The sequence below is a fragment of the Triticum dicoccoides genome, chromosome 7A (genome assembly GCF_002162155.2).
Source record: "Triticum dicoccoides isolate Atlit2015 ecotype Zavitan chromosome 7A, WEW_v2.0, whole genome shotgun sequence".
Lineage (NCBI taxonomy): Eukaryota > Viridiplantae > Streptophyta > Magnoliopsida > Poales > Poaceae > Triticum > Triticum dicoccoides.
In genome coordinates this window covers 522,455,477-522,465,440 of record NC_041392.1, presented here as the reverse complement: position 1 = coordinate 522,465,440, position 9,964 = coordinate 522,455,477, and the positions used below count along the sequence as shown (strand labels likewise).

General features: G+C 43.3%; 1 protein-coding gene across 2 annotated transcripts; it reads right to left on the bottom strand.

The window, feature by feature from the left end:
• Positions 1 to 298: 298 nt before the first annotated feature.
• LOC119332207 (probable protein phosphatase 2C 56) lies at positions 299 to 5,140 on the bottom strand. Of its 2 annotated transcripts, XM_037605387.1 has the most exons (8): positions 4,814 to 5,140; positions 4,188 to 4,315; positions 4,008 to 4,106; positions 3,747 to 3,905; positions 3,185 to 3,271; positions 2,787 to 2,881; positions 758 to 832; positions 299 to 498 (listed from the first exon to the last, which is right to left on the bottom strand). In XM_037605387.1, exons 1-8 carry the CDS (start codon positions 5,074 to 5,076, stop codon positions 373 to 375), a joined length of 1,032 nt encoding a protein of 343 aa, XP_037461284.1. In that variant the 5' UTR covers positions 5,077 to 5,140; the 3' UTR covers positions 299 to 372. The 2 variants fall into 2 exon arrangements, with proteins under 2 accessions (XP_037461284.1, XP_037461285.1); XM_037605388.1 differs by lacking the exons at positions 299 to 498; positions 758 to 832 and adding an exon at positions 1,342 to 2,688.
• Between the last annotated feature and the right edge of the window lie 4,824 nt (positions 5,141 to 9,964).

Sequence of the window (9,964 nt, the reverse complement as noted above, 5' to 3'; positions counted from 1 at the left end):
GAAGAAAACACTCCACACTCCTTCAATTATTATTATAAGATAATGAAGCAGTGGTGTAATAGTAGCATGCCCTAGGCCTTCTCCATTTGTTGCACCAGAATGCAAAATGACGATGGAACGGACGTAACATCATGTTCCACGTTTGAGGTTTTCTCCAGATTTTGTGGACCCAACTACTAACAGATCTGATGCAATTCCACTAATGATAATAGATGCAAAAAATTCCCTACAAAAAGAACCAACCAATCGGCCAGTCTCTTTCACAGCTGTTGAAGTCTTGTTGGTGCCATAGATCAGAGGAAGATATTCTTTCGGATATTTCAAGTGACAAAACTTCACTGCCATCAATCTCCGTCACGTATCCTACATTGTTCAGTGGTGAAATCGCACCACAATGCATGTGATGTTGTCTGAGCTGTGCCGGGAGTGGGCCATTTCCGTCAGCTTCACCGCCGCTGCCTCAGGCCCGTCAGTTGCTCTCATAAGTGAAATAACATCCTTGTTTGTAAAAAGACACGAGATACTGATTAGCAGTGGACCAAATGAGATGCACAAATGATATGAAAGACCATGTTCACCACATTGAATGTGCCAACATGCAGCTACATCACTAAACCCATTATGGGCCCACCATGTGTTTGGGTTTATGCATCGGTAAAAAAAAACTAACAAGGTTCTACTAAACCTTTCCAGATGCAAAGTTTAGTATTATTAGCGAACACAAGTCATGCCGCCATATGCCGTGCTAAATAGGTACCTCATTTTGCACAACATCCCAAAGACCATCTGTAGCGAGAACCAGGTATTCCAGGTCACTGTTGACCTGCGTTTCCTGCATTTTACAGTAGAACAGTACAAAAGATTCAGCAAGTAACACTTAAAATACTTTTCCAACAGCAAGACCTTCAGTGAAGTTGCGTTAACAGTAGAATACTAAAAAAATCCTGCATTCAGAAGTTCCAGAATCTAAATAAACTTCAGAACACACCATTTCCATTTTCCAGTGAAGTTGTGTTAACTGCTTGAGGCCCTTTGTCCCTTTTCATAAATTAACCTTCTGAAATGAGCTGTATAATATGACAAACATTGTTGTGACTTTACTGTTACCAGATATACACATAATATTCTGACAATGTTGGTTATCGTTATTCAATCTGCCTATCTACATGTTGACATTCCTCTCCAGAGTCCAGGCAAACAACTACTCCCTCCGTTCCTAAATACTACCTCCATAAACTAATATAAAAGCGTTTAGAATACTAAAGTAGTAATCTAAACACTCTTATATTAGTTTACAGAGGGAGTATTTGTCTTTTTAGAGATTTTAAATGGACTACCACATACGGATGTATATAGACATATTTTAGAGTGTAGATTCACTCATTTCGCTCCGTATGTAGTTACTTGGTTGAAATATCTAGAAAGACAAATATTTAGGAACGGAGGGAGTACATCAATAGCAAAATCCTGAAGGCTTGCCAAGGAGCCGCATATGATAGTTACACCCAAAAAAGGATGTTAAACATGCCCTGTTATGTAATCGTAGCAATATTATCTATTACTACTAGAACAGGGCTTAACCTCCCATCTTCGTTTCCCTGAAAAAAAATCACATCTCCATTTCATACAACACCTCTTTCACTTCCCACTCAAAATACCAGGAAAAGAATCCTCTCTCAGAGACAAATTAATGTAGTCTTCCTCCCGCCTCACAAACTCCTAAAATTAAGGAGGAAATGTGAAAAATTCTACAAAAGAATGCTGCCTATAAGATAAAACCACAACATCATATCTTGCATCACTGAAATGAGTTCTTGCTGCAGACAGCAATAGACGTGAACGTGAGTGTCTCTCACTAGGATGTGAAAATATCCATCCATAAGAATATCAGATAAACATGTGAAGGATGATAAAAATATTGGCATACATGATTTCTTTTGGTTTCGCAAGTAGCCTAGATTATTCTACTTCCAGTTGGAAGACCCATATAGATACCCAAGTTAAAGTTACAGCTTTCAGGACTGGAGTCAAGGTTGCAACAAGAATCTACTACCATCATCCAATAAATCTCTCCTACTTAAAAAAACGTAACATTCTGTCGTCCACCTCATCTTTGGTCCAACCTTACTTACGTCCTCCCCTCCCCCTTTCCGTTTTGATTTCCCCCCTCCTATCTCTGTTTCTTTCAATCGGTTTTCCCTAAAAACCACCTTAACTGCCCCACCTTTTATTAACTTCCCAAATAAAATTCGGATTTCTTAGGTAAGCCAATAAGTGCTACCAATACGTATTTACCAAATAAAATCATATTTCCTTACACAATCACATTAATACGGGCAGGTGAATTGCAGGCTAACATACTATAATATTTATACCTGTTGTGACGCACGGGCAATTATCTATCTACAGGACAATTATAAAATTCCAACTGTTTGATCCAGCAAGCAATGGTCCAGATCACAGGTGATTAAAGGTGCCACCATCCCCATATTTTCTAACATGATCAATCAGTAAACGACATAATTTTATTAGACAGACTGAAATTGCAGTTTATGAAGGACTGCGGAAAATCCATTTGAATTCAGGTCAATGGTCTGTGAAGTGGGCATTCGTCCTTTCTTCTCAGGTTGATGGTCCATAAAGTGGGAATTCATTATTCCTCAATTGCATGGAAATGGATATTTGAGTCTACAAAAACAAAAACAGCACGAGGAAACCCCCGGTTCCTTCCTCAATAATACTGAAGTTCCAGGGACTGGGAATTAACACAGAACTAAATTAGATACCTGAATGTCAGGCTCTGCTATCACATAATTCTTCAATCCACGGTTGCCAAATGCACGGGACATTGCCAGAATTCCATCAACCCTCCAAGTAAAACCTGCAGAAGAGCTCGTACGAAAACAGAAAAACAAACCAAAATGATAACAGTATTTGTAAAGAACCTTCAACTAATAGAAAAATAGGAGACATGTGGTGTTAGACATGTACACAATTACTCGTGTAATTTCCCCATTTTAAAAACTTTGGATTTGAATAAGGAAAAAATGTAGGTTGACTTATAGTTCCCCATTGATGCCTCAAGAAAATAATTAAGGTAATACCTCGATTCTGGCTAGCTTCTACATCCAATTAAGTTGAAGCTAGCTAATACCAGAAGAGTACTGTAAGAACGAAGTCTTACCATCATAACTAACGCCACCTCCAGCATTCTCAATTCTCGTTCGCTCATCCTTTAAGTTAGGTCTATGGTCATCTGAGAGTGGGATAGCTACAAAACAGTGACAACCATGTCTTTTTATATTATTCACGGGTAAGACGGAACCAGAGAACAATTAGTGCTCAAAATTTGTAGAGCAATATAGCAACATAACAATGTATGCATGTATGGAAGAATTAAAAAAAGCTGAGGTGAACAGTCAATAACTGAATTTAGTATTTAGTGGGCCAGAGTATTCATTCCTTAACACACTAAAATAAATAACTGAAAAGCACTCATTTCATAACTGGGACTCAGAAGACACATGTCAAATCCCTAGCAAATACTCCCTCCACGAAAAGAATTATGGATCGGAGGGAGTATCATTTAAGCAAGTTTAATTGTACTATTAACTACATTACAAGGATATGCTAGCCACTGGATGGCAGAGAGTTTCAGTGTAGAGTAAGCATTGGCAGTTGTTGGTTGTATTGGATATCAGAAAGAAGGATCTTCACTAACAAAAATACGATAAGAAAAATATTACCTTTGCCACCTTTTAAAGCGATAGCACGTGAATCGCCAACATTTGCTACATAAAGCTGTTCACCAACCAAAACAGCAGCCAAAGCTGTCGAACCATCCTCCCTATAAGGAGTGGTTACCGATTCTAAGAAATCAGCATCACTTTTCAGGAAGGCCGTCTCTGTTTTAAAGTAATCAACAGTGATAAGATAAGTATGATGTGGCACTGGTAAGGGCCTTACTATGCAAGAAGGTATAGTAAACAGAAGGAAAAACACATTACTTAGAGCAAGCTTTGGGTTTCTCAGGAACTGAGGATGCTCGATAAGGTTGTCAAGCAGATGTTCCTTTAGATATTCAGCAGCAAGTGCTCCTGCATGACCTAGTGTACCAAATATTTTAAAAGCATAAACATGGTAGCCAATGAATCACAGACTAATGAAGGCAAGTTTTAAGATAATACCATCAAATACACCAAACAGGCTAACTGTCTGTCCCTTAATTTTAGCGAACTTTACGTCGTAGCGATCCTCCATAGTAGGTCTCCTCCCCTTAAAACTTGAATATCCACAGCTCAGATTACCATCCTCACTGGCAACAAATTGTTTATATTACATCAATCCAAATAGTATGTCAACCTCTTAATACAACGAAGAATCATGAGCACATGAAGTGAAAGGAATTGCACGTACAAGCTACCTGGAGGTCAATGGCTAGAAGATAAATTTAATCGTAGTGTAATTATTTTTTAGAAGTATTCAAAATGAAATACAGTAGCTCATATTGCTAGGATTGTAGTACAAAAGTAACTCTCTGAGATGTTTCAGAAGCTAATGAAGCACAACTGAATCGCCTCTTCTTTTCAGTCAGCGCTTCAGAATAGATGGTATGGCGACATTCCCTAGCATTTTATCCAATTGGTATCTGTCAATGGAGCTCTCGGCGCGGCGGTGGCACAAACCCAGATTGAACGCCCGCCGGTAAGCATCTAGATATGGCCAGCATCCATGGGTTTCCACGAACACGCCAGTGGCGCACACGGGCATTAAGGCATCACCAGGCGGGGTGTTCATTGGACCTTTAAATTACCTCTCGAAGCCGCCGCTAAGCAAGTCACGCAGCACCGCTCGTCTCGTCGCCAAGCCGCGCCGCGGCTGCAACTGTGGTAGAGCCGACGAGGACGAAGAGGAGGATTCAGGCGTCGTCCTGCCCACAGAGCCTGAGGCCGCGGCCCGGAACCCGCGCCCGCCGGGTGTCGCGCGGTGCGTCACGACGGAGGCGGTCACCCGGCGCCGACCCGCCGCTCCAATGCCGACCAGACCACGCAGGTTAGCGGCAGCGACGCGTGCCATCACTAGCAGGTTTCTAGACCTTCCGGAGGGGGCTAGTGAGCTGGGTCTTTGGTTCTGGATGGGAGAAAAAGGAGAGAAAAAAGGGGCGGTTATTCAAGGGCAAACCTAGACATATGTGCCGTGCTTATAGGGCCGGCCCATGGGCATGGGGGCATGGGTTTTTGGCACAACACGGCACGCGAATATATATGGGCCAGGCTGGCTTTCGGCCTGCCACAGATCACAGGCTTAAGCCGGCACGCCACGACCCTTTTAGCACAGCATGGCCCGGCAAGTGGCTCAAGTCGGCCCTTTTAGCAGTTTTGACTTGTTTCAGGCTTTTTTTGGGGTTGTTTTAGCCTCTCTTTTTTTATGAAATTTTACCTTTTAACTTAAAATTAGGATGCCCTAAAAAAAAACTTAAAATTAGGAAATATGCACGTGCTTTACAACGGGAGAAACAAATTGTCGCATGTCCCTAGTGATTTTATCTATGTTGCCACTTCTCTTCGCATTTGTAATTCAGTAAACTTGTAATGATGGTTGGCATCACCCTGTCTCGTATACACTTGGTGCATGGACCGTCCCCAACATTCATGCTTTACTACAGTGCAACCGCCTGCACTCAAACATCCCTTGCCCATCATCAACACCATTAGCTTTTTATTATGCAAAGGATTTGTGAAAGGTGAAAGATACATCATGATGCAAGAATTGTATTAGAAAAATATCAATATGTTTAAGTTCTAACTAACTTCACATAGGTTTGTGTCAATCCACCATCTTCATGAATATGAAATGTGATTTTATTCTTCCAAGTATTTGTGTGTGTGTGTGTGTGCAGGTATGGTCGACAGTTGTTTGCGTGAATCTTCTATTGGTTCGATTAACCTTGGTTCTCTAGCGAGGGAAGTACTATCTGCTACTATACTACATCACCCTTCCTCTTCGGGAAAATCCCAACGCCTATCACAAGGAGGAATGATGACTGCAACAAGCAAATAATTAACGTGGCTCTAACAAAATATAACGGAAGGCATCTAGAGCATCGGTCTCGGGCTGTTACAACTCTCCCCCACTTATAAGAGATCTCGCCCCGAGATCTTAGGAATGAGAAGAGGAAGTAGTAAAACTAAGTTGCTTCTTTCACAAACGAGTGAAATCAACGGCCGTTGAATGGTTGAGAAGCTAAGAAGGTACACAAAGGAGATTAATGAAGTTGAAATCACTCAGTAGAAAAGAGAAAGGATGAACACCATGAGAACCTTGGAGATTGCAAAGACATATAGGATGCATAAAGTGTTGGAAATATGTCCTAGAGGCAATAATAAAATGGTTATTATTCTATTTCTTTGTTCATGATAATTGTCTATTGTTCATGCTATAATTGTGTTATCCAGAAATCGTAATACATGTGTGAATACATAGACCACAACATGTCCCTAGTGAGCCTCTAGTTGACTAGCTCGTTGATCAATAGATGGTTATGGTTTCCTAACCATGGACATAGGATGTCATTCATAACGGGATCACATCATTAGGATAATGATGTGATGGACAAGACCCAATCCTAAGCATAGCACAAGATCGTGTAGTTCGTCTGCTAAAGCTTTTCTAATGTCAAGTATCCTTTCCTTAGACCATGAGATTGTGCAACTCCCGGATACCGTAAGGGTACTTTGGGTGTGCCAAACGTCACAACGTAACTGGGTGGCTATAAAGGTACACTACGGGTATCCCCAAAAGTATATGTTGGGTTGGCACGAATCGAAACTGGGATTTGTCACTCCGTATGATGGAGAGGTATCTCTGGGCCCACTCGGTAGGACATCATCATAATGAGCTCAATGTGATCAAGGAGTTGTTCACGGGATGATGTGTTACGGGAACGAGTAAAGAGACTTGTCGTAACGAGATTGAACAAGGTATCGGTATACCGACGATCGAATCTCGGGTAAGTATCGTACCGATAGACAAAGGGAATTGTATGCGGGATTGATTGAATCCTCGACATCGTGGTTCATCCGATGAGATTATCGTGGAGCATGTGGGATCCAACATGGGTATCCAGATCCCGCTGTTGGTTATTGATCGGAGAGTTGTCTCGGTCATGTCTACGTGTCTCCCGAACCCGTAGGATCTACACACTTAAGATTCGGTGACGCTAGAGTTGTAGAGATATTAGTATGCGGTTAACCGAAAGTTGTTCGGAGTCCCGGATGAGATCGCGGACGTCGCGAGGAGTTCCTAAATGGTCCGGAGGTAAAGAATTATATATAGGAAGTCCAGTTTCGGCCACCGGGAGAGTTTCGGGGGTCACCGATATTGTACCGGGACCACCGGAAGGGTCCCGGGGGTCCACCGGGTGGGGCCACCTATCCCGGAGGGCCCCATGGGCTGAAGTGGCGTGGGAACCAGCCCCTGGTGGGCTGGTGCGCCCCACCCAAGGGCCCAAGGCGCCTAGGGTTGGAAACCCTAGGGGGGGCGTTGCCCCCCGAGGGGGCATGCGCCCCCTGGTTGGAAACCCTAAGGGGGCCGTTGCCCCCCGAGGGGCCGCCGCCCCCCCCTTTAGATGGGATCTCCAAGGGGGCATGCGCCACCCTAACCCCTATGTATAGTGGTGGGGAGGGAGGGCAGCCGTACCCTAAGCGTTGGCGCCTCCCTCTCCCTCCCGTGACACCTCTTCCTCCTCCAGTAGCGCTTGGCGAAGCCCTGCTGGAATCTTGCTGCTTCCACCACCACGCTGTCGTGCTGCTGGATCTCCATCAACTTCTCCTCCCCCCTTGCTGGATCAAGAAGGAGGAGACGTCTCCGCTCCGTACGTGTGTTGAACGCAGAGGTGTCGTCCGTTCGGTGCTAGGATCATCGGTGATTTGGATCACGACGAGTACGACTCCATCAACCCCGTTCTCTTGAACGCTTCCGCTCGCGATCTACAAGGGTATGTAGATGCACTCCTCTCTCCCTCATTGCTAGATGACTCCATAGATTGATCTTGGTGATGCGTAGAAAATTTTAAATTTCTGCTACGATCCCCAATAGTGGTATTGGAGCTATGTCTATGCGTAGTTTCTATGCACGAGTAGAAAACAAGTTGTTGTGGGCATCGATTTTGTTAATTTACTTGTCGTTACTAGTCTTATCTTGATTCGGCGGCATCGTGGGATGAAGCGGCCCGGACCGACCTTACACGTACACTTACGTGAGACAGGTTCCACTGACTGACATGCACTAGTTGCATAAGGTGGCTAGCAGGTGTCTGTCTCTACTACTTTAGTCGAATCAGATTCGATGAAAAGGGTCCTTTTGAAGGGTAAATAGAAATTGGCGTATCATGTTGTGGTTTTGGCGTAGGTAAGAAACGTTCTTGCTAGAAACCTATAGCAGCCACGTAAAAATTTGCAACAACAATTAGAGGACGTCTAACTTGTTCTTGTAGCATATGCCGTGTGATGTGATATGGCCAAAAGGATGTTATGAATGACATATGTGATGTATGAGATTGATCATGTTCTTGTAATAGGAATCACGACTTGCATGTCGATGAGTATGACAACCGGCAGGAGCCATAGGAGTTGTCTTAATTTATTGTATGACATGCGTGTCAATGAAAACGCCATGTAATTACTTTACTTTATTGCTAACCGTTAGCTATAGTAGTAGAAGTAATAGTTGGCGAGACAACTTCATGAAGACACGATGATGGAGATCATGATGATGGAGATCATGGTGTCATGCCGGTGATGATGATGATCATGGCCCCCCGAAGATGGAGATCAAAAGGAGCAAAATGATATTGGTCATATCATGTCACTATTTGATTGCATGTGATGTTTATCATGTTTTTACTGCTTAGAATGACGGTAGCATAAATAAGATGATCCCTCATTAAAATATCAAGAATTGTGTTCCCCCTAACTGTGCACCGTTGCTAAGGTCCGTTGTTCCGAAGCACCACGTGATGATCGGGTGTGATAGGTTCTAACGTTCGCATACAACGGGTGTAAGCCAGATTTACACATGCAATACACCTAGGTTGACTTGATGAGCCTAGCATGTACAGACATGGCCTCGGGACACGGAAGACCGAAAGGTCGAACATGAGTCGTATAGAAGATACGATCAACATGGAGATGTTCACCGATGATGACTAGTCCGTTTCACATGATGATCGGACACGGCCTAGTTGACTCGGATCATGTATCACTTAGATGACTAGAGGGATGTCAATCTGAGTGGGAGTTCATTAAATAATTTGATTAGATGAACTTAATTATCATGAACATAGTATAAAACTTTGCAATATGTCTTGTAGATCAAATGGCCCACGCTAATGTTGCCCTCAACTTCAACGTGTTCCTAGAGAAAACCAAGCTGAAAGACGATGGCAGCAACTACACGGACTGGGTCCGTAACCTGAGGATTATCCTCATAGCTGCCAAGAAAGCATATGTCCTTGATGCACCGCTAGGTGAAGCACCTGTTTTCCCAGCAACTCAAGACGTTATGAATGCCTGGCAGTCACGTAGTGATGATTACTCCCTGGTTCAATGCGGCATGCTTTACAGCTTAGAACCGGGGCTCCAAAAGCGTTTTGAGCAGCACGGAGCATATGAGATGTTCCAAGAGCTGAAAATGGTTTTCTAAGCTCATGCCCGGGTCGAGAGATATGAAGTCTCTGACAAGTTCTATAGTTGTAAGATGGAGGAGAATAGTTCTGTCAGTGAGCACATACTCAAAATGTCTGGGTTGCACAACCGCTTATCTCAGTTGGGAGTCAATCTCCCAGATGATGCGGTCGTTGACAGAATCCTTCAGTCGCTCCCACCTAGCTACAAGAGCTCTGTGATGAACTTCAATATGCATGGGATGGAAAAGACCATTCCTGAGGTATATTCAATGCTGAAAT

Excerpts from the sequence above, each read along its gene's own strand:
- LOC119332207 (XM_037605387.1), bottom strand. The coding sequence starts at position 5,076 with ATGGCACGCGTCGCTGCCGCTAACCTGCGTGGTCTGGTCGGCATTGGA. Across the intron at positions 4,316-4,813 it reads CTTAGCGGCGGCTTCGAGAG|TGAGGATGGTAATCTGAGCT; the intron begins GTAATTTAAAGG and ends ATTTGTTGCCAG. Across the intron at positions 833-2,786 it reads TAGCAGAGCCTGACATTCAG|GAAACGCAGGTCAACAGTGA; the intron begins GTATCTAATTTA and ends TGTAAAATGCAG.